The 23,295-nt window shown below is 41.2% G+C and overlaps 1 protein-coding gene across 7 annotated transcripts; it reads left to right on the forward strand.

The window, feature by feature from the left end:
- The first annotated feature begins 304 nt into the window (after nucleotides 1-304).
- sema6dl (sema domain, transmembrane domain (TM), and cytoplasmic domain, (semaphorin) 6D, like) lies at nucleotides 305-19,393 on the forward strand. Of its 7 annotated transcripts, none has more exons than XM_056242886.1 (19): nucleotides 305-447; nucleotides 8,061-8,229; nucleotides 9,195-9,306; nucleotides 9,442-9,502; nucleotides 10,176-10,238; nucleotides 10,340-10,441; nucleotides 10,599-10,689; nucleotides 11,290-11,409; nucleotides 11,700-11,788; nucleotides 12,310-12,527; nucleotides 12,618-12,749; nucleotides 12,952-13,107; nucleotides 13,653-13,826; nucleotides 14,194-14,334; nucleotides 14,513-14,590; nucleotides 14,781-14,839; nucleotides 15,176-15,232; nucleotides 15,710-15,880; nucleotides 16,798-19,393. In XM_056242886.1, the coding sequence occupies exons 2-19, from the start codon at nucleotides 8,112-8,114 to the stop codon at nucleotides 18,090-18,092; spliced, it is 3,237 nt and encodes a 1,078-aa protein (XP_056098861.1). In that variant the 5' UTR covers nucleotides 305-447; nucleotides 8,061-8,111; the 3' UTR covers nucleotides 18,093-19,393. The 7 variants fall into 7 exon arrangements, with proteins under 7 accessions (XP_056098861.1, XP_056098853.1, XP_056098869.1 ...); XM_056242878.1 differs by having other exon boundaries at nucleotides 331-692; XM_056242894.1 differs by lacking the exon at nucleotides 305-447 and adding an exon at nucleotides 762-1,031 and having other exon boundaries at nucleotides 15,710-15,868.
- The last annotated feature ends 3,902 nt before the right edge of the window (nucleotides 19,394-23,295 follow it).

A 23,295-nucleotide genomic window follows, 5' to 3' on the forward strand; every position in this document is an offset into this window, starting at 1 on the left:
ATATACACACACAAGACATCCAAGGCGCTTTATTGCTGTGTTAAAAGTGTTTACATTGCAAAAGCATTAATAAATATTGTACATATTTATATACATAAATACATACACATATACAGACAATAAAGGTCTCCCACTCTGGCAAGAGAAAAAGAAAACAGCCTAGCAAGGGAAAGCAGCCAAAAACCACATCTACTAGCGCTGGAGTGGATAGAGGGAGTAGAGGGAAAGAGAGAGGGAGAGGGATAGCGAGAGGGAATGGGGAGGGATCAGTTTCTAGGCTAGGCTGTGGTTGGCTCTGCTGATGGATGGACTCGGGATAGATCGAGTTACACCATTTGCCGTGCATTAGTTTGTTTTTCCCCGCTCAGAACGGAGAGAGACACTTAAAGCTTGACTCAGAGTTGTTGCGATCCAAATCGCGTAAAGAGAACCACGGTTTCAGATGAGGTGAGTTTATTTTATTGGGGAAAATGCAACGTTACGAGCGTGTGAGACTGTAAAAATGGAGAGAAGGAAAAGAAGCGGCAAGAAAAAGATTTCCAAAACATCAGAAGTACTATAGGTGCAGCGCAAAAATAGAACTGGAGCTATTTTTATTCACCCTGTTACCCGTTCACACTGATTCGGATTGTTTATAAGAGGAGTGACGCACGCGCTTAAAGTTCTTCATTCCGAAGAGCAGATCTCTTGAGGTAATTACTTAGTTTGTTTTATTTGATTTGGGTTGTATTGGTTTGGTTTGGTGAATGACGGGGGGATGGTACTAGAGGAGAGGGAGGGTCTTGGTGCTATTTGATCGGTGAGCTTTTGAAGATCACAAAGCTTTATCCAGAAGACGAGCTGGACGAGCCCCGTAGGCTCTGGGAATTGTTTTGCGTGGTTCGGATAAAACAAACACATGGGGATCCTCTGGCTTTATGGAGCGAGCTACACACATGCTGTCTTATTGCATTGGATTTAATAGCGTAAAACACTTTGGAATATAACGGAGAGAGTATCGTAATCTACATGCTCGTTTGGAGAACATTCAGGTAGGATTTCTGTTCTCATTCTTACACTTTGTTGTCACACAAATGTTGAAGCAAATGGTGTAATACTGCTGTACCGAAACTTTTTTTCTGTATTCGAGCGCAATCATGCGCTTAGATAAAAGTAACTGATTATATTTAGCATTTAATGAGATAAATCAATACTGTCACATCCTGTTGCCTCTATTCGATTAGTTATTCTTTTTTCTTTCCTTGTATCTATCTTTTTCTTATTGCTTCTATCATGTCCCCCCCCCCCCCCCCTGCGTATTAACATAAAATGAAAATATAAATGCAAAAAAAAAAAAAAAAAAAACACCGGGATTTAAATAGTGTAAAAACGCACAAAGCTGAGACAGAAGCTGATTCAAGCATTTGATTCCCCAATTGTATCGTTTCTCTCCTTGCATACTAGCCTATAAACGGGGTCAGATGGGACAAGGGTCAGAAATTAACCCAAACATAGGGCAAAAATGCTCAATATAGATATTTAAAATATGGGGGCAACATGTTCCTCTTGTGAATTCGCATGATTTTACCTACAATTAGAAATGTATATAATATATATTTAATGAAATATACCTATGTCCATTTATAGCCATAGCCACTTTAGTGTCAATTTTAATTAGCCTAGTTCAATCATTTGAAATGTTTGGAACAAATAGGCGGCACGCTTTATGTGAGGGGGAAAAAAGCCCTCATAAAGATCAAAAATGCCCCTTTAAATCAATGCCAGTTATTTTCTGACATTGGATGGGACAGTGTCTCCATAATGCACTTTAGATCTCTCCTGTCCCTTAATGATGAGGGATCGAAGTTCACACAGAAGTACAACAAGGAAGATCCACAGTCATAAATGCATCTAACCTTTGCCTGGGAGTTACATTATGTCATTCAAACTGATACAATCTTTTAAACCGCAAAACAATAATAATATCTCTACTGCCGGTAGAATATGGTCCGAGGTAGAGGGAGGGAGAGAGATAGTGTTGCCGTTGTTGTGTAAAGTGGGTTTTGGAGCCCACGGTCATGCATTAACACAATCAATTTCCCAGCAGAAGCCATTACCGACCTAACACTCCACTGTTGTCTTTATGCATTTACTGCAACTCAAGAGATTCGTCACGGCTCGGCTCCAGCCTGAACGCTTTGATTCATATGCTCTCTTCAGAGGCGGAGTTCAGGTCCGTATCCGAACGGAGAGGTGTTTGAAGATGCTGTTCATATCGGTCATAGACAAACTGTTGAGTGACATCCGACATGCGCTGTGATAAACACACATGTAGCAAATGAAGCGAAATGCGTTTTTTTTTTACGTGAGTGGCAGCCGTCAACAGAATGAATGAATGAGTTGTAAGAACGAAGTTTTTTTTTTTTTTTTTTTTTTTTTTTTTTTATACACACAACCATCTCGTTTTATTCCGTGTAGCCTACGCGCAGAATGTTGCTTGTTACAAAATACTGAGGCAAATGTTGAGTGCAAAACACGAAGTAGGGGAGACTGATTCAATGTCTCAATTTGATATAAAGTACCTACCATCTTTGAGTGGGTTGCAAGACTAATAGAAAACATACGTTTAAATGCCAGCTGTCGTTCATCAAAGTACATTTTTCAAAACAATTGTTATGCCACCATCCCACATGGTAATTCACAACAGTAAACTAGAAAACATTTTAATTCAAACCAGCTAGCAACAAATGTCAAACAAATACATTAAACCATAAGCTAACAACTACAACACAAGCTAAAAACATAAGGCATAAGTGTATGTTTGTGCTGAGCTTTTGTCCAGATTGTGAACCCCACATGTCCCAACAAGGACAGTAAAACAGGAATAGAAAATATAATTTGCTTAGAATAAAAACATGTCAATGGAAAGGCTCCACAATGATACAAATAATGTGGTAGTAACACAACACAGATGAATAGGTTGTAAGGATGTATATCAAATAAATCTTACAACTACTGTCACCTCAGAACGATGCTGGTCATATAGTGATTTTACTCTATAGCTCATTTTTAATTGGTTAAACGTGTTACAACTCACTCTTTATTACAACACTCTCCGCTCTTCTCCATTTCTTGCTGTGTGACCATATGAAAGTTAATGACATATGCTGTTCTCCTAATGCATGCTTTTGTTAATTTGTGCTTCATGAATGTGTGAGTTTGAGAGTTTTATATCTGATAAACACACTGCAAGAGTGTGCGGCCTCTTATCTCAGCTGAACCTGTCAACCCTCTTTCAGAGAGCGCCAGATAACATCTACCTCTTCTGAAACTTCACCGTGAAGCAGTTTCAGCACTTTTCATGTGGGTGTGTGAATAGTCAGTCACAACAGCTGGCCACATTGTGTCCACTAAGCCCATGCCAGTCCTGCTGCCTTGTGTTCAGTCTCGGTCAGGCTTGAGTAACTGATTTAACCTTTAAAGCATGGAGGTCTCCTCACTGGCCTGGACTGAACGGACTCTGAGCTCGCTATTGTTCCCTCAACACACACACTTGCATACACCTGCAGGACAGGGCTTTGGGAGAGTGGGGGTGGGGAGTGGAGCTGCTCAGGTGGGCCCTGACCTGTCTTACAGATGTGGAGTAACAAGTTGTGACTCCTCAGCAGTAATCCCACTGTAAACAACTTTATGATTTCAGTGCTCTTCTGTGGGAGAGCTCTAATCTCAGCGCGAGCGTCTCTGAAACCACACACATCACAACTGTTGAGTTGTGAGAGTAGATCCGAGGGCCCGTTGTTCAAGGTCATTTTAAGGTTTGAGGGTGCGTTATGACCAATATCTTATCACAATACATGTAGATGTTATATCACAATATAGCTTTTTTTTAAAGATTCTTGTAAAATATATAAATAGTTTGGTTTCCATTTGTTAACATTACATAATGTAAAGGAACATACTTCTAAAGCTAACATGAACATTGTATTTTTATTACCTAACATTAACAAAAAATAATAAACATTTTAACAAATGTTTTGCTCATTTTTAATTTTAATTATTGTATTAACTAATTAAATACACTTATTGTGAAGTGTTATATTGTGCATAATCCAGCTAATTAGATACAATACAAATGAAAGATACTTAATCTGACTTGATTATTTATTTATTAATGAAACTTTTTTATTTGGTGGACACAAACCAAAATATATGTAATCTAATAGTACATACTCTGAATTCTGATTGGATGAGCCACAATGCTACGGTAAAACAAACATTATACATTACTGTTCACACACAGCATTCTGACATCATCACAGTGTAATGTAAAATTATCAATATACACACACCTGTGTCCACAAATCAGTTTTATATTATATTTATTAACACAGAAACGCGGCAAAGTTGCTTGGCAATCATAAATGAATAAACTGTTTTGTGTTGTGCCTAAGAAATACCTTTAAATACAAGTTTTAAACTTAAATTAAAGATCTAAAACAAGTTTGGGACAGGTTTGGCACACATCCCGCTCTGTATTGTCACGTTGTTCCATTTTTATTAATTGCTTTTGTATGGAAACATAAATCACTTCTGAGCACTGATAGCCACTCGTATATTTCCACCACGATATAGCAAAGTCTCCGCCAGCTGGCACATTTCTGCCATTGTGTGGTATATACCATCATACTTCCCAGCCTTATTTTACAGCTTCTGTTGATTTATTCCTTCATCTTCTTTCTCAGTGTCAGGCCTCGGGCAGATCTGCGGGGCTTGTGTTAAACTAAAGCTAAAGTTGATTGAAATGCTCCTCAGTTAAGCAACATAATTCTCTCCTGTCTCAAGATGCATAAAACTTACCATAGCACATCTGCTGCACTAATGCAGACAGTGGGGAGCGTTTATTTCGCAAGGTTAACTGAAACCACTGAACGCCACCGACCGGCTTTGTTCTTTTGGCCTTCACTGTCGCGTTTGCTACAGCTGGACTCTGGCGGGGCGGGCACTGGGTGGATCTGCTGCAGGCAATCTTACTGGAACCACCTGCCAACACCAGGGGCGTGCCAGCATCCCGGGAAACACTGCCAAAAACATCAGCGAGTGCGTGATTGCGTCGCACTAAGAGAGGCTGTAACGAGAGTAGCCAAGGAGCAGATAAACATTAACAGGTTGCGTGACTAGTCGACTCTCTCTCCACGCAGGGCCTGTCCGGGCTCACACACCGGAGGGCAAGAATGGAAAACCAAACCAAGACGTTCAATAGAAAACACGTTGCGCTTGTGTATATTGAAAAGAAATTTAAGACGGCTGACCTTTGTATGTCCTTTGTTTCTGTTTTGCATTAGGTTTCTCTTGCTTCTCTTTGCCCAAGCCTGGTGTTTTTCGTGCATCGGAATTGTTGTGGTATTGTAGCATGTCTCTGTATCTCCCTGTGGTGTTTCTATGAATAATGATTAGAGCGAGTAAGGAATTTCTGTCATTGACACTGAATATGTTCCAGGGTGCTGGAAATATCCCCTCTTTATTTCATGAAGTAATATCCAGGCGGAGGAAATGATACGGCGCTGTGAAGCTGTGATTAGACTTCCAGTGCTGTATTAAACTGGGGCTCCTCTTGTACACATCGCTTAATCCATACGGTGTTTCCCGGCCCCTCCGAGAGCTCTGTTCTGCTGATGTGTGCACTTCTGTACGGATCAAAGATGCGCTTGGGAAAAGAAATTCATTTGGAGCTCTGTTATGATAGACATTTTATGACCCCTTGACCTTTGACTTCCACTAAGTGTCCAAGCGTTAAAGCTTTTAATCGCTCAAGCCCCACATGGGCAAAGAAAACAATCTTTATTCTTGTCCCGTCTTCTGGTCTCTCCTCTTTTCATTTTCTCACCGTGTCTCGTCTTGATCCTTCTCTTCTCATCTCAGTTGTTTTGTTGTCGTCTTTTCTTGTCTCTCATGCTTGTCTCATCTCATCCGGTGTGCCCTTCTTATCTCGTCTGTTTTATTTCTGTGTCCTCCTCCATATTGTCTCACTTTTTCTCTTTCTCACATTCCTGTCTCATCTCTTCTCCTAGCCTCCCCTGCTTCAATGCATGCCTCATCTTGTCTCGTTTCTTCTCACCTTGTCTTTCTCTACCTTCTGGGCTCATCTTGTCTCTCCTTTTCATCTCTTCTTGTCTCATCTAGTCTCTCATGCTTGTCTCGTGTCATCTAGTGTGTCCTCATCTTATCTGTTCTATCTTTGGCCTGTCTTGGCTTTTCTTGTCTTCCTTTTTCTCATTTCTTGTATTATCTTTTCTTTTACCTAGTTTCTCATCCCTGTATCATGTTCTCTCATTGCCTCTCTTTTCTTAATTTTTTGTCTCATCTTATCTCTTTTCTTTGATCTTTTATCTCTATATTCTATTCTCATCTAGCCTCTCATCCTTTCTTCTTGCCTCTCCTTTCTTCAAATCTTGCCTCGTTTGGACTAATCCTATCTTGTCCATCCTTTTCATCTCTTCTCATCTCATGTTTTTTTCTCGTCTCACCTTGTCTCATGTTTGTCTCGTCTCATCTGATGTGTCCTCCTTGTTCTATCTGTTCTATGTTTTATCTTGTCTCCTATTGTCCTATTGCCCCATTTTTTCTCATTGACCTCTCACTTTTTCTCCTCATCTTTTCTTTTCTTTCCTTTCCTTCTCTTCTCTTATTTTCTTGTCTCAAATGTCCTATTTTCATCTAGTCTGTCATCCCTGTCTCATGTCCTCTCCTTGCTTCAATTCTTACCTCGTCTCATCGTCTCTCCTTTTCTTCTCTTCCCGCCTCTTATCCATGTTTCAGCTCCTCTTGTCTAATTTTTTTCTCATCTTGACCTTTTTTTCTCACCTAGTCTCTTCTTTTCTTTCCTTTTCTTGTTTCATATTTTCTGTTCTTTTCTCATCTAGTATCTTGTCCTCTCATCTCCTCGCTTCAATTTTCACCTTGTCTTGTCTCTTCTCTTCTCATCTCGTCTCTGCTTTTCTCATCTCGTCTGTTGTCTCTCCGTCCCTTCTCTTCCCTTCGTCTACTCGTATCATCAACCTTTTCTCTCTTCTCATCTCATCTCAAAAAATTGCCAGAGAAAGAGTCGTTTCTATTGATCTGATCAAAGCTCGATAGCCCAGAATCCCTTGCAGTCAGCCTGTAGAAATGAAGATCCATTATGGCAACAGATGAGCAGAGAAACTCCCTTCCTTGCAAGACTGTGGATCATGTTTCAGTTGGAGAATTTCCCCAGGCCACGTCCCACTCAGCTGATCAATTGAGAGCTGATCAATCAACGGCTAATCAATAATAGCAGGGTGGGACAGGCAGGATATACATATTACAGTGTGGGAGCAGGTGCACAGGGCCGCTAATTGCAAAAACGTCAATACTATATGCAAGCATGTGTGGCGAGACACTCTCAGGAAGTGGTTGGGGCCTGACTCACTCACTCACTCTCGTTCTGCCAAGCTGCTTGTTGTCTCCATGTAAATTGTTTATATCCGTTCGGGCTTTGCTGGCATGAATAATTTGTAGCTTTATAAATATTTGACTTTACACTGCTCATTAATATGCACAGATGATTGTCTCTCCAGGACACGACCCCAACCACAGCATGCAGACCTTTGAAAATCTTCCTGTTTGAATGTCCGTTTGAAGACTTCTGTGCCAGGCGCAGCAAACACACTCCCACCTGTAGTACTCAATCCCAACACACATGCGCACACACTTAATAGTACGCAAATTATATCTTAAAATAAAATAGTGAAAGTGTGTATCAGTGCTAGCTGATAGCGCAACGTTCATTTCTGCGTTTGTGGTGTCTCAAACACTCACTTTTCCACCCCCTCTCTGTCTGTTTTTTGACCTTCCTCTCATGGACAGGTTTTCAATCAGGGGTATTGGCTGCCAAATACACACACACACACACTAAATGATCTGTTGGGAGTGAACCTGTATGCGTATAAAAAGCAGGCGTTCTAATCTATGTAGCAAATCCTGACAGAGGTCATACAAAAAAACAAAAGAGGAAAGAGCGCCTGGGATGCATGTTGACATCTGTATTTCTGTGTGTGTTGCAGGTAACATCTACATAAGTGCAGTACAGGTGGTGTTTGCCCTCTGTGCCAGCAATGGGGTGGCGAGAACTGAAGACTGACCTGCTGCTGCTACTGCTGCTGATGGCGTCCCACCTGGAGGCTGTGAGCTTTCCTGAGGACAACATCCCTTTAGATGTTGTGGACAGACACTGTAAGCACAGGGAAACGTCATTCTGTTGAATTCTGTGAATTGCCCCCAGATCTACATAAGATCTTTATCAAGTTCTTAGAAAAAAACATTTCTTTTCTTCAGCTAAGTGCACTTTTGGTCCTGCAGGCTTTTAGAAAATAAACTCCCTCTCACTAGTTCATCATATTTCCCATTAACAATGGCCAGTGGATATAAATACACACAAACAAAATAGTTTTTGTCATTTTTCCAAACCTTTTTCTGAACAAATTACATTTCCACCATCTCGATTCATGTACGTTTTATTAGCAACCCCTTTGTCTTCCAAAGGAAAATTTCATAATTAGTATTTATGTATTGTAAACATGAACAATTAAATTACATAGTCACCCTTGTTTTTACACAATTTAATAAAATGACAGCTAGATTGGAAAAGGCGCACACTAAAAATATTCTAACATGTTAAATATTGAAATGGTTTGTTTTATTGTTGTTTTAAAACTACAACAACATAATAATAATAATCTATATGTTTATAATGGATTTTCCTAGTTTAATATCGGAAGTCTGGGTTTGGGACTAGGCCTATTTAAACCAATAAAATCAAAGTAATATGAAAGGTAAGCAAACAATAAATGATGATAAGGCATTCTAAAATATTGCAAGTAATAATTTGTTTTAATATCAACCTCTTGGACACAAAAAAGTGCCTTTACTTGAAAATACAGCCATCCACACTCTTAAGAAGACATACACGTCTATAGTCGCTGCATTAGCGCTTCTGTGCTCTGCAGTGAGAAAACACCCTAGCATGCTGACAGTGCAGTCGCTGGACGTCAATGCGGGAGCTGCTGGTGTAATATTCATTACTTTAGCAAAGCCTTTCTTCAGGGCAGTTTAACATGCAGTTGCAACAGCCAATCAATACCAACATCGATCTCTGTTGACGCTAATACTGAATAACAGCGCATCTGTTTGTTCTGCAGATGCACGACAGTACCCGGTTTTCCGTGGACGGCCCTCTGGCAACGAATCTCAGCATAGACTGGACTTTCAGCTGATGACCAAGATACATGATACACTCTTCATCGCTGGCAGGTAAGTCAGCACTTAAACAGGATGTGGAACCAAGGATTTCGAGCGCTTGACCTGCTCAGACAAGCTGGTTGACGAACAGTAGAACTGTGAGTAGTAATGTGTGTGTAATGTAAACTGTTTCTATCTTTCTCACAGGGACCAGGTGTATTTAGTGAGTCTAAGAGAGTCCTACAGGAATGAGATAATTCCATACAGGGTGGGTTTACAGTAAATCACTTTATGACTGAACGCTCTTGTTCTAACCAGGCGTGACACAATAAAGCGGCAAGCGATTAAGTTCCAGTAATGGCACCACTTTTTGTAAATCGCTAGGTTTCTGTTTGTCTTTCTGTCCCCGCCCACAGTAAAATGGTATTGGTCCAAAATTGGACTTTACAGAGCTATAAACATTAAAACGTCAAAGAATTAAAAACATTATCATATATATACACATATATATATATTAGCGCTGGGCAACGATTAATCGCGATTAAACCCATCCAAAATAAAAGTTTGTGTTTACATAACGTGTGTGTGTACTGTGTATAATTATTTTGTTTATATAAATACACACATATGCATGTATATAATTAAGAAAAATTTGTTATTTATATATAAAATATTTATATATAATATAAATTATGTATGAATATATATACAGTATACACATGCAAATATTTCTTAAATATATACATGCATATGTATTTATATATATATATATAAATATACAAAATAATTATATATATATATATTACAGCTGTATAAATATTAATTACAGCTGTAAACCTTTTGCATCATGCCTGATTAGAAAGCAGTGTAGTACAGTGTTAATGTTTATGAGTGTGCGGGTGGGAAACTGTGTCTAATGGTAATGGTGTGTGATATCACAGAAGCTGACGTGGCGGTCGGGGCAGGCGGACCGGGAGACGTGTGCCATGAAGGGAAAGCACAGAGTGAGACCTCCACCTCTTCAGCAAAAATCAGCTGTCATTGGTCTTGTAGTATTTACAGCACTAAAGCAATCATAAATCTCACTGTCTTGTCTTCCTCTCAGGACGAGTGCCATAATTTCATTAAAGTCCTGGTTCCGAGAAATGATGATCTTGTGTTCATCTGCGGAACAAATGGTTTCAACCCCATGTGCCGTTACTACAGGGTAGGTCACACTGTTTATGAGGTCTACGTGACAGTCTGGCTATTGTTTTGCTCTTAATAAGTGACTGGTTAAAGTGCATGGGAGCATTTTTACAGTACAGTGAAGATAAGGTCTCAGCATCTCTATTTTTTTCTATCTATTTCCGTCTCTTGTTTAGTTGGATAACCTGGAGTTTGATGGGGAAGAGATCAGCGGTTTGGCCCGATGCCCATTTGACGCCAAGCAGACAAACGTTGCCCTGTTTGCTGGTATGAGAGCTGTCAGGATAATGAGGAGGATGATAAATAACTTTGCCATGATTTTTAAAGGTTTTGGATAAAATTAACGCTCCAACGCGAGTAGAAACTGATGTTACGCATAAATCAGATGCCATGAAAGTACAGTAAAGTGTGATGTCACGTGTGCATCTGAATGAGTCTGTACAGGAAACACTGCAAAAAAGCTCTTAATCAGTATTTTCAGCCTGTTTTCCAGTCATAATATTTAAAAAATTATCTTTGTTTTAAGCATTAAACTCACAAAATTGAGAAAGCTGGATTATTTACTGTACATACAATAGTAGGAACACTTAAGTAAAAAGCAAAAATGCTATGAAATACCATGTGCACTGTATCTTGCATTGAAGAATATAAATAATCAGTGCTTTTTTTTCTTTCTTTTTTTGTTGGTCTAAATAGACCTTTCATTCGTCTTCGAATTCGTTTTGCTTTTCTGTTTCATTCTCGGTGTAAATTGGCCTTTAGTGTTCGGTGAATGTGTGCTGAATTCCAAGTACATTGCGTGAGTTGTATGCAATTGTGTAGTGAAGTCGAAGTGTGTGTTTAAGCTCACGTATTTATGTGTCATAGACGGTAAGCTGTACTCGGCCACGGTGGCGGACTTCCTGGCCAGCGATGCTGTGATTTATCGCAGCATGGGAGACGGTTCTGCCCTTCGGACCATCAAGTATGATTCCAAGTGGTTAAAAGGTACAGAAACTTTTGCTTGTCTGCTAGTCTGTTTTTATGCTGACATGGCTAAATTTGTTAAACCCAGTACACATCTGAACCATAACCTCTAACCGTACCTTAAAGAAGTGGGTCAGTGTGGGAGAACAGAAAATGGCGGGTGTTGATATAAAATCCAGCTTTCTGTGGCACGATCTAGGTCAACGCTCAGGCATTCCACTCAGCCAACAAAAACGCATCAAAATTTAACTTGGGGTCAGTGATGGAGATGCTAATGCTTCTTTCTCTTTCTCTTTCTCTTTCTCTCCCAGAACCACATTTCCTCCATGCAGTGGATTATGGGGATTTCGTCTACTTCTTTTTCAGAGAAATCGCAGCCGAGCACAACAACTTGGGAAAGGTATGACTTGCAACTTAATGTGCAATGCTAACGTTGCTACAGATGCTAAAGTTCACAAAACACACACAAAAAGTAATGTGACGGTACCATGGTACAGTTTTGGTAATCCTGTTGTATCTAAACTGTGATAATACAGTTCTGATTTGCATGTTAATGTAGTATTCACTGGCTTTTATTTAGAGATGAGCATTTGTCCCAGAGGGTCAGTATATCATCCGTTGCCTCAGGATTTGCTTTAAATCGGCCCGTATAACGACTTCTTTGTGCCACAGACTAATGAATATTTAAGTTTAGTTAATTTTGCAGTCAACACGTGCATCGAGAGCAGGTTTTACAGTAGTGAATTATTAAGGTGGTAACATGGTGCTAATTCAAGCCCTCAAGCACACTGCAGTTTTGTTCTCTCTAAGAGAAAAAAATATTTCTTGCGTATATTTAGATTCAACTGAGCCGCTTGGGAGATAGATCTATTATTTAGAGAGCGATGCTGAGTTTCTCCCACTATTTTTCTCTCACCGCAGGCGGTTTACTCCAGAGTGGCTCGGATCTGTAAAAATGACATGGGAGGGTCTCAGCGGGTGCTGGAGAAACACTGGACATCTTTTGTTAAGGCTCGCCTGAACTGTTCCGTTCCTGGAGAATCATTTTTCTACTTTGATGTCCTTCAGGCCATTACAGACATAATCGACATTAATGGGGTGCCTTCTGTGGTTGGAGTTTTCACCACCCAGTTGAACAGGTAAAGCTTGTCACAATCCTTTCCATAAAATCATATAAAAACATGAAAACAGGCTGAATAGCGCTAACACCACTCTTTCGATTTATTCAGTATCCCTGGCTCCGCGGTGTGTGCGTTCTCCATGGAGGACATTGAGAAAGCGTTCCGTGGCCGTTTCAAAGAGCAGAAGACGGCAGATTCAGTGTGGACACCATTTCCAGAGGAAAAGCTGCCCAAGCCCAGGTTGGTGCACGGCACTAGTGCGTGACGGGCTAATCATTGCGAGATTAATAATTAACATGTGATAATTGGACATGCTGCATATTTAACCTGTGTGTGCAGTGGCCATATGGAGGCGGGTATAGATTTACAGGCATGTGGCACATGGTTCTTTGCCCTCTTTCCCTCAACCGGAACTGCATGTGTGCGCGTTTTGTCTTTTCAGACCCGGCTGCTGTGCGGGACACGGTTCAGCGGAGTCCTACAAAACCTCCATCGAGTTTCCAGACGAGACCCTTCAGTTCATCAAGTCACACCCACTCATGGACCCCTCGGTCCCCTCCATTGGAGACGAACCGTGGTTCACCAAAACAAGAGTCAGGTATGGGCAAATTGCCACCATTCAGCCTAGTCTCAAAACCTTGTTCTGACACGATCACAAGATTTGCTGCAACCTAGACTTTCGACTAACAGCAAAGTCTAAGTACTGCCCACTTTGACAGGAAGAGACTATCTGATCAACATGTAAACCCAGCTCCTTTTTATTAGACTTTTTTAAAGGTGGATTTATCTGAAATGGTTACATTTCATAAGCAGAAAAAAATATATACCCATCAGAAGAAAATCCAATACCTACACCGATTATACAATCACATAAGAACACACTGAACAGTTTGCCATCTAGACCCAGTGTTAGCTGTTAAATAAGCATCAGGTAAACATTTTATAACCCTCCCAGCAAAGAGTGTTGGTTTCACGTTCTAAACAACTGGCACGCCTAATTTCACTAGTTCAGGTCTTGATAGATGTGTCGCGTTTCAACATGTTTTGTCCTGTGCCAGATCAAGTTAAGCTTTTGTAATGCAGGCGTCTCCTTGTAACTGAAAAGCAGCCCTGCACTTAAGTGTTTTTCCTTCTTCTTTGTAGGTATAGGCTAACGGCACTCGCCGTTGATAACACCGCAGGACCCCATAAGAATTACACAGTGGTATTCATTGGCTCTGAGGCAGGCATCTTGCTAAAAGTTCTGGCCAAGACATCCCCGCTGTCTTTGAATGACAGCGTCCTACTGGAAGAGATCGACGTTTTCAACCAAGCCAAGTATGTTCTAATCCTATAATTATCTCATGATCATTCTCTTTGTCTTTACATTGTGAGAAACTTATTTGTAGACCCAAGAGTCATTTTATGAAACTATCATGGCTATTTACCTCAAAAATTAAATTGTCTTTTTGTGACCTGATTGAGAGTTTTGGGATGTTTGAGATGAGATTAAATATGTTTAATGTGAAAGCAAAAGGTTTTCACTTTCTCCTCTGCAGTGTCAGTGTGTGTGTGTTGTATGTGTGTTTTGTTCTCTTTCTGTTAATATATGTGGCTAAAGAAAGTATTGACTGACAGATAGATCCGATAACGTATGATTTATCTGTTCGTCACTGTCTCCCTCCCTCTGTTCTGTTTTTCCCAGGTGTTTATCCAGCAATGAGGATGATAGGGGAATTCTGTCTTTCCACCTAGATAAAGACACCCACACGCTCTATGTGGCCTTTTCCAGCTGTGTGGTCAGAATACCACTCAGCCGCTGCGAACGACACAGTTCCTGTCAAAAGTGAGTGATGAATGCAGCTCTACTTAGGCATTGTTTATACAGGGAGCAAAATGAAAAAAAAATTGGCATATCTAAATTTTATTTTATTAGTCTGAACAGCAAAAAACCTTCTCAGCAATTGTAAGGTGTGTTAATCTTTCATATTGTGCTGGTATAAACATTAGTTTTTGTGTTGCAGGTCTTGTATTGCTTCTAGAGACCCGTACTGCGGGTGGATGTCACATGGAGCTTGTGAACGTATTCCTGCAGCTATGCAGTAAGTCCTATAATAATTTAAAACAGTCCGATTTACCTAGAAAAGGCAAAGGGGAAAAACTAGGTATGCTAAATGAAATTACAGACATATTTCCTGCAAAGCTAAACTAGATTCGCCCATCAGTCCAAATGTATTTCCTTAGTCCTTAGAACACAATTACTTATCCCTCTGTCTTTTCTTTTTTTTGCAGAACTGGTTATGAGCAAGATGTTGAATACGGGAACACTGCTCATCTCGGCGATTGTCATGGTGAGCTAGTCAACACGTGCGCCCTTTAAGAAATATTAGTTAGTAGTTCTCACATCAATAACCCCCTTACACTCTCAGCTGATGGAAATTAACACATATCACACAAACATCATACTAATTCCTCTGACAATTAAACAAACACATATGTACACATACATTGTGTAGGCCTGAACATCACAGAAACATACACCTGCAAGTGAAAGAGCGATACAGCTTAAACCAGAGGAAAACAAACACTTTTTGATAATTTGATAAAAACAGTTGTAGCTTTTTTATAATTTCAAACTTTTATTTTTGTTATTTTATGCTGATTTCCTGTTCCTTTAATTCTTTTAGAATTTTTGGCCACTACATCAGCGCCAGATTTCAAATCATATGGCGACCCAACCTCTGGTTAGTTTCCTGTACTGCACTGATTTCCTACCTTGAGTTCATCATTCTCCAAATCTCCGTCTTTTTTCCTCTTCTGCTGCCGCCTACCTTTAATCATGTGTTCTTCATCACACCATCATCACTATCATTAAGAGGGCACCTGATCTCTCATTACCAGCTTTTCCATCATTTCATGCATTTGTTCTTGCATGGATATGTGCTACCTCCATCTTATCTCCCTGGACTATATTGTCGCCGTCTTATTCTATTAAAGATGGTCTTCATCCTTTCCCTCCTATCAGGCTGAATTTTTCCTTACCTTAGACTCTGCACAGCCATTACTTACCTGTAATGGTCCAAAGAGTCAATCTCTAAAAAATAACCTCAATGAATCGTATAAACTGACATATGTCAGTCCTGTCAGTATGCACTAACCCCCGATCGTTACGTTGCGCCTATCATGGGCCCCGATTCTTAACAGTTTGTTTATCGCTACAGACATGGAGTTGCCATCCTCGTCAGTCACAGTGCCCGCAAGTTCTGAACCCATACAATCACTCCAAACCATCCCCACTCAGACTCCCCAACTCTTTGGCTCACGGAAATCTGTGCTCCGCGATGACCCAGCCACTTCACATTCTGTTGAACCTATACCAGGTGTGCTGGAGGGTAAGGCCTTGACCAGAGCGCTCTGCGCTGCTGCATGGAATTCTGGGTAATAGCTGCTATTAGCGCTGCTAGTCATATGAGAGAGTGCATACATCTCTAAAAGCAGCCCATTCCTTACGAAAATGGCTTGATAAGCAATTCTGTCACACTACATTAGCAAAGTAGAGATACAGACTCCTAATGCATGTGCTTTTGAAAACTTTCAGATCAGCACAATGCCTTGTTGTCTTGAAGTGTATTAAGATCATACAAGCAGCTATACTCAGATTCCATCAGCGTATAAAGCTTTTTATTATTATTTCTCCTACTTTTATGTTCCTATGATTTGTTCTCCACTTTTAACTTTATTTTATATAAAATCTAAATTCATGCATTTTCTATGGGATTTTTTTTTGTTCAATCTGTCCTAAATGGCTACATCTTTATCTTCTTTCATCCATTTCTTTATCTGCCCATTGTTTTGGGTTTTAGGAAATCTTCCAAAGGCCTTGCCACTAAGCAACACTTTTAAGCACATCTAAAGCAAAATGATTCTCTGACTAACTCTTTCGAATATCTGCGGATGCTAACAGAACTCACCCTCGAATAAGTGGGCTTAATTATTTTTGGGAAAACTCTCATGTAAAACCAGAACATACTAACTCACCTGATACTCAACCCTTGTGCAATAAAATGTTCCACCACTCCTCTTTACTAATTTGCCTTCTTCACTAATATAATAACAGGGTACTGCATTGTATTTTCTGAATTTTCTTTGAAAAGTTTCTAAAATGTTGAAAATAAAAGTAGTACACTTTTGATTCACGCCAAATGGTTGAGCATGTTTTGGGGGAAAGGACTTTTTGCTTTAAGAGAGAGTTGTTCTGTGCTCAACTGTCTGAGTGTGCTAACATGCTGTTTGGCTATCTGTGTTGCAGGTGTGTGGGAAATACAAGCAGGTGAATCTAACCAGATGGTGCACATGAACATCCTTATCTCCTGTGTGTTAGCTGCATTCCTGCTTGGTGCATTCATCGCCGGCATGGTCGTTTACTGCTATAGAGACGCTTTCCTTCGCACACCACGCAAGATCCAAAAAGATGCAGAGTCAGCACAGTCCTGCACTGATTCCACTGGCAGCTTTGCCAAGCTCAATGGTCTGTTTGACAGTCCTGTCAAAGAGTACCAACCTGATATGGATTCTCCCAAACTCTACACCAACCTGTTGAGCAATGGGAGGGAGGTGCCAACCAACGGAGACACTAAGACAATGCTCCTGAGTGGGCAGCCACCGGAACTAGCTGCACTGCCTACGCCTGAGTCCACACCTGTGCTACAACAGAAGAGCCATCAGCCAATCAAGAACCAGTGGGAGAGAGCTCATGGTAAGATAAGTAGCTCCCGCAAAGAAGAACCATCAAAAAGCCCACAATACCTTCCCTCCAGTCCACCTCCCCATTCTGCCATTAGCAACCCCCACATCCCTAGTGCTGTGGTACTGCCCAATGCCACACATGAAATCAGAGGATCATTCAGTACTCCCGAAGGGCCTCAAGCAGAAAAGAAGATCCAGAATAGCGATCAACATGGTTCCAAATCTGGCCGTAAAGACCAGCGACGCACTGTGGATGCCAGGAACACGCTGAACGACCTCTTGAAGCATCTGAATGAGAGCAACCCCCCAAAGGCCATCATGGTGGAGATGCCCAAATCCCGACAGCACCTAATGCTGGAACCCATTATAAGCCCAATGGAGATTCCACCCAAGGTCCCAAGCCGAGAGGCCTCCTTGTACTCTCCCTCTTCATCTTTACCCAGGAATAGTCCGACTAAAAGAGTGGATGTGCCGACTACACCAACATCACCCACAGGCCAAATGGGAACACTCGAGAGACAGCGGTATCACCGCAGCTCTTCCCAGCGACACTCCATATCCTCGCCGCCCAAAGGGCTGCACTCACCTAGCGGGGCCATAGTGTCCCGCCAACCTAGTATGAACAGAGGTGGGTACATGCCCCCAACTCCTACCCCACCCACTAGACTAGACTCTCACGGGGTACCAATGGCTATGACACCTTCTGTATCCCGACAGAGCAGCTACAGTGGTCACGGATCTTTACCACGAACATCCATCAAACGGACAGCATCGTTAAAGCCCGATGTGCCACCCAAACCCAACGGTTTTGCACCACAGACTGCACAAATGAGGGCAGTGAACAAGTATAGCTACTGAAATGCTTAGCAAGATCTTACTCTTTGAATGGACAGTGGGAGTAAAAGCGCTTGGCCCGCAGAGATATGGCCTTTCCTTTGAAGGGAAATGAATCGGATGCCAGAGCTTCTGTTTCGGGTAGTTGTGCTAGTTCTCAATGACCATGTCCAGTCACGCTTGAGTGACAGGTGACGGATTCTGATCTTTAAGGCGGCAGGGACGCCTGAGGTCATAGGTCACAGCTGACGTGCAGCATAAAGCTGCTGCGTAGTTGCTGTGGCGGTCGGGCAGTGAATGCTCCCCCCTGCACTGTTCTCCCCATCAATGTGAACTGTATTTGTTAGACTGTTTGGAAAATTTGGTATTTTCGCTTGGATATCTCTCAAGAAGACAGAAAGAGTCAAAGGGACACGTTGTGTGTCTGTGTTTGATTAGTCTCCGGGGCTAACCAGTGTGCATTCATTGCCCATGTTTTTTTCAGTAAACTTGAGAACAAGTTTGAGTCAGCGCTGTCATAAAACTAAATTCCATTTAAGGTGCATTAACATCAGATGTGTTTGGACACAGAAGTCCAGACATTAATTAATAATTTCTGCGTGCAAAAGAAATGCCCAGGGCCCCTTACTTGGACTACTGATTTTAAAACTCACAGGGTAAAAGTGCCCTCAACATTTGTGCTGCTAAGTGTAGATGATGACAGTGTTTAACTCCAGTGTGATGACGTTCCATGCAGCGGCTCTGCGTGTCAAGCTGCTGCAAGCTTTTAAACCCACAGACTCAGCACAGGATCACGCTGGTCAAATGTACTATGTTCTGTTTTTAGTTCCAGAAAATCAATGGGAATCCTGTAATCCCATAAAGTCAACTTTCAACTATGACACAAGGCAGATCATTGATCAACCTCTCTCCTTTCCTTCATGCCAAATACTGCTGTTGGGACTATAAAGTTATTTCTCTTCCCTCTGAACCATTGAATATTCCTTCCAGTTTACACAATTTTAGAGAACTTGCTTCTTGGTTCCTGGGCAAAGTATTACATAAAACTGCAAACAGCACATTCCTTACTTTAAACCACTCCTCAGCTCTATACTAGACCCTATCCAAGAGATAAGCTTCACTCTGCTTGTTTTAAATAATAGAGGCCTCAATTGCATACTCACTATAAGTGTACAATCACTGCAATACCGTACCAGTGTGTCTTGCAGAGTCGTGCCAGTGATTATTGTTATTGTAAATATACAACTATTTAAGTGTGGACATTTTCAAAGCAAGTTGACCTGGATTTGTATATTTGTGTGCCTTATTAAAGTTATTAGAGCTTGGTTTGGTTTTGGATATTTCACAGTCAACATTTTTTTTTTTCAATATGAGCAGAGAAGGTACACCTTTAGGAAATTATAATAATCTAAATATATTTGAAGTGGGGGCAGGTGCACCCTTAGAATGGTTTCTTTTATATAAGAAGTTTTCAGAATGAAAATGAATGCAAACAAAGATTATAATAATTAATTAGCCATTTTCTTATTGCTACTTTGTTCTTATGTGTTTTTGGAAGGTGCTAATTTGCAATGACAAGATGCCATATAATGAATGTATTATGGATCTAAAATGTTTATCACCTGACTCTCAGCTCACAATATTTCACAATATTTAATTGGGGTCAAAACAAGATGCGTTTTTAGAGAGGAGTATCTACGATTAGGGACTCACAGTTTGTTTGAAATGACTAGGGAATTTCAGTGTATCGAGGTAAAACTTGCCTCTTCAAGCCCAAAGCTCCATGTTTGTTTACATGTTCTGATTGTATTTGAGCAACTGAGCGGAGGCTGATGCATCATCACCTGCTAAAGATCAGTTTTATTAAAGGAGAGAGAGTTGATCCTGTGCTCTGGTTCAAGTTGTCCTGTGTTGAGCTGCCTTGTATATTGCAATATAAATCTGCAATCTGACTTCAAGCCTTTATTGTTCAGTCGATATATGTGCAAAGAAACCAGACTGGTTTACCTTTTATTTTTAATACTGTGTAAACATTGGCAGTTGAAATACAGCTTTTCTTTTCTGGAATATTTTAATGTGTAGATATTGTAAAGCTGTTCTGAGAAAATGTAAATAATTACAGTCATTGTTTAAGAATATTTTTGTTGACTTTTTTTAACACAGCATGTATAGTTGAAATAAAATATTACTGCACAGAAAAAGGTTTTCTTTCTATTTTTGGTAATGAAGAATGATACATCTGAAACACATACTTGTAAAATAGATTAAAATATAATCTGCAGTCATGGGATACCTGAGAATCATGGGATTTGTCACCCATGATGTCAAACTTGGTGTGAATCCACTCTTTACAGGATGAGTAAATGAAAAAAGGGGGTAATATTTGGGTGAACTCTTCCTTTAAACTTGAAGCATGTTTGAATTCAAATTTTCTGAAATGCAAATATTTTGCAAATGAACACTGAACCCCAACACAACTCTCCATCCTGAACCTGTGAAATTCAGAGCTGCAAGACTGATGTTTTTATCGTCTTCACTGATGAGAGACTTAGCACAGAATTTATTTTTAGACCCTTGTTTTGAAATCTCGGTGGAGAATAAGCCATTCCACATCTCGTTGGGAAATCCTCCAAAGTCATTTGTAAGCTGAGCACCCAACATCTGTTCCACTGGCTCAGACTACAGTCACATACACATTTGCTCACGCACACACACTCACTGGTAGCATCAGGTATCCAAGATCATTTGAGAGACTTCACTAGAATTTCAGTAGTGGCCAATGTTTAGACACGTCTGGACTGGAATATTCAAGAATTTATTCCAGAATGTGTATAGTTGGTTAAGAAGGTCATTAAGTGGAAAGTTCCCTTGTCTTCTATGCTGTTTGCATAGTGTTTTGATAATAAAAAAATATGTAATAATTTAAAAACTTTCAGTGCACAGCAGTGATGTGCAATACTGTTTTGAGCAAGAAATCTTTCTTCAGCATTAAATCAACATATTAGAATGATTTCTGAAGGATCATGTGACACTGGAGTAATGACTGCTGAAAATTCAGCTTTGTCTTCACAGAAATAAATTACATTTTAAAATATATTCAAATAGAAAACTTTATTTTAAATTGTAGTAATATTTTACAACATTACTGTTTTTCTGTATTCTTGAAATGCGATTAATTCCATATCCGTATCGCGTTAAAATAATTGAACGCAAATAAATTACTGAAGCATGTGAATTTTGTCTTATTAACATAATTACGTCACGCAGTAAGATGATGTTGGGAGTTGGAAGTTTATCACACTGACCATCTACAATGCTGCAAGCACCAACCCTGGTAGGCGGAAATGTCTATTCTAATCCATTAACCCGATTTCACTTCTCTGTTGCCATCAGATCAAGCCTCTAAACTCCTGGAAAGTTTTCAGTCCAATGATCCATCCAGTTAGGGAATTAATTCAAACAATCAGTCTAAACAGCGCTAATATAAAGAAATCAAGTTGGCTTATTAAATCAGAGATGGCAGATATAGACTCACATTGCGTTTTCATTAATTATTACATTATTCATGTTAATTATTCATTCCAGGGTGTGTTTCGCTTTAAAACACGAGCTCTGTCATATTCTGTGGTTGTTTCTGAAGAGCGCGAGTCTAAAGTACCTTTCAAGGAAAGTCTGTTCACTCTGCGGCCATATTTGCAACGCCTCTGGGCAGCTATTTTAGGCATCCAAGATCAAGTCCTATCTATTTGAATGGGGGAATCCTGAAATATCAAAAACTGCTTGGTGAACTCACGAATAAATAACACATTTCAAATCAGCAACATATTCTGACATGAACTGTCCCATAAATGTTGTTCCCTTGCGTAGTCACTCCGAGTTACGTCGGATGACGGAGAATGGGGGTTTCGCCAGAAAGCCTATCATCTTCGAGTATTAAAAAACGAGCCTAAATGCCATGGGTCTGCGGAATTTGCATAATGTATCTCCGCCCCACCGCGTGGGTATTTAAGGAGAGACACCTGCAACAGCAGATCATGTTTTCGCTTCGGAGCCAAGAGCATCTCTTCACTCCACAAGCCAAATCCTGAGTTTCTAATCAGTGACTTCATCTCTTCGAGACGAGCGAACTCTCCGGTGTTGGTGTTACGGCGGTATCCAGCGAGCTTCACATTGCCTGCGATCTGAGCAGTGGTCTGCTGTCTGTGTGTCTCTCCCTGGTCGCCCCAGCATCGCAGAGTTTTTCCTCTCTAAAAGAGCTGCACGTGGCACGTCTTTTTAAAGATGTCTCGCCCGTGTTCTTCTGGGTGCGGTCGATATTTGTCATCCTTTGATGGGCACAATCGCTGCTTTGCGTGTCTGGGCTTAGAGCACGCTAAAGCAGCGCTTGTGGATGACTCATGTTATTTCTGTGGGAACATGACCATCGCAACACTGAGGTCGAGACTCAATAATCTCGTTCGAGAGAGAGTCCCCTCATCCACACCCCGATCTACACCCTCCACGAGAGGTGGTACTTCGGCTGGTGGACAGGGTGACTTGAGGGTGACAGTGTGGAACAATCCGACGATGCATCCTCGGACCACGCCCCTCTCTACAGTGTTGCAACCCGCGAGTGCCGCGGTGATTCAGGCGGGTCCATCTGCGGATGCCCCGCGTGTTTCATTCGGCGCTCCAGAGGAGGATTCAATGTCGATCACGGCATCACAAGGCGGGCAAGAGTCATCGGGAAGTTATGATGTGGCCCTCGTTGCCTGCCTCGGGAGTGCCAGTGTTGCCCGTATCAGATCCCGAGATGACCGCCATGCTCTCCCGGGCCGCCGCCCTGCCCGAGCGCTCGCGGCTGGATGATTGGTTTTTGGGTGCGGCTGCCGCCTCACGGCCACAGCCAACCCCAATTCCATTATTCCCGGAGGTGCACGAGGAGCTGTCGAAGTCATGGAAGGCTCCTTTGACCTCCCGTGAGCGTTCGACAGCTTTCTCCGGCTTTCCTCCCCTCGATGGCGCGGTCGCCCATGGGTACACTGGGATTCCCCCGGTTGAACGCTCTGTTGCGATGCAACTGTGTCCTCAGATTGCTTCTTCTCGTGGTACTCCTAAGCACCCGTCCAAGGCCTGTAGATTCTCGTCTACCCTGGTGGCGAGATCTCACAGAGCTGCAGGACAGGCGGCTGCTGCCCTGCATGCGATGAGCACCCTGCAGGTCTACCAGGCCAGGCTGCTCAGAGAT

The sequence above is a fragment of the Rhinichthys klamathensis genome, unplaced genomic scaffold (assembly GCF_029890125.1).
Source record: "Rhinichthys klamathensis goyatoka isolate OS25496 unplaced genomic scaffold, OSU_Roscu_1.1 h1tg000024l_1, whole genome shotgun sequence".
NCBI classification, from domain to species: domain Eukaryota; kingdom Metazoa; phylum Chordata; class Actinopteri; order Cypriniformes; family Leuciscidae; genus Rhinichthys; species Rhinichthys klamathensis.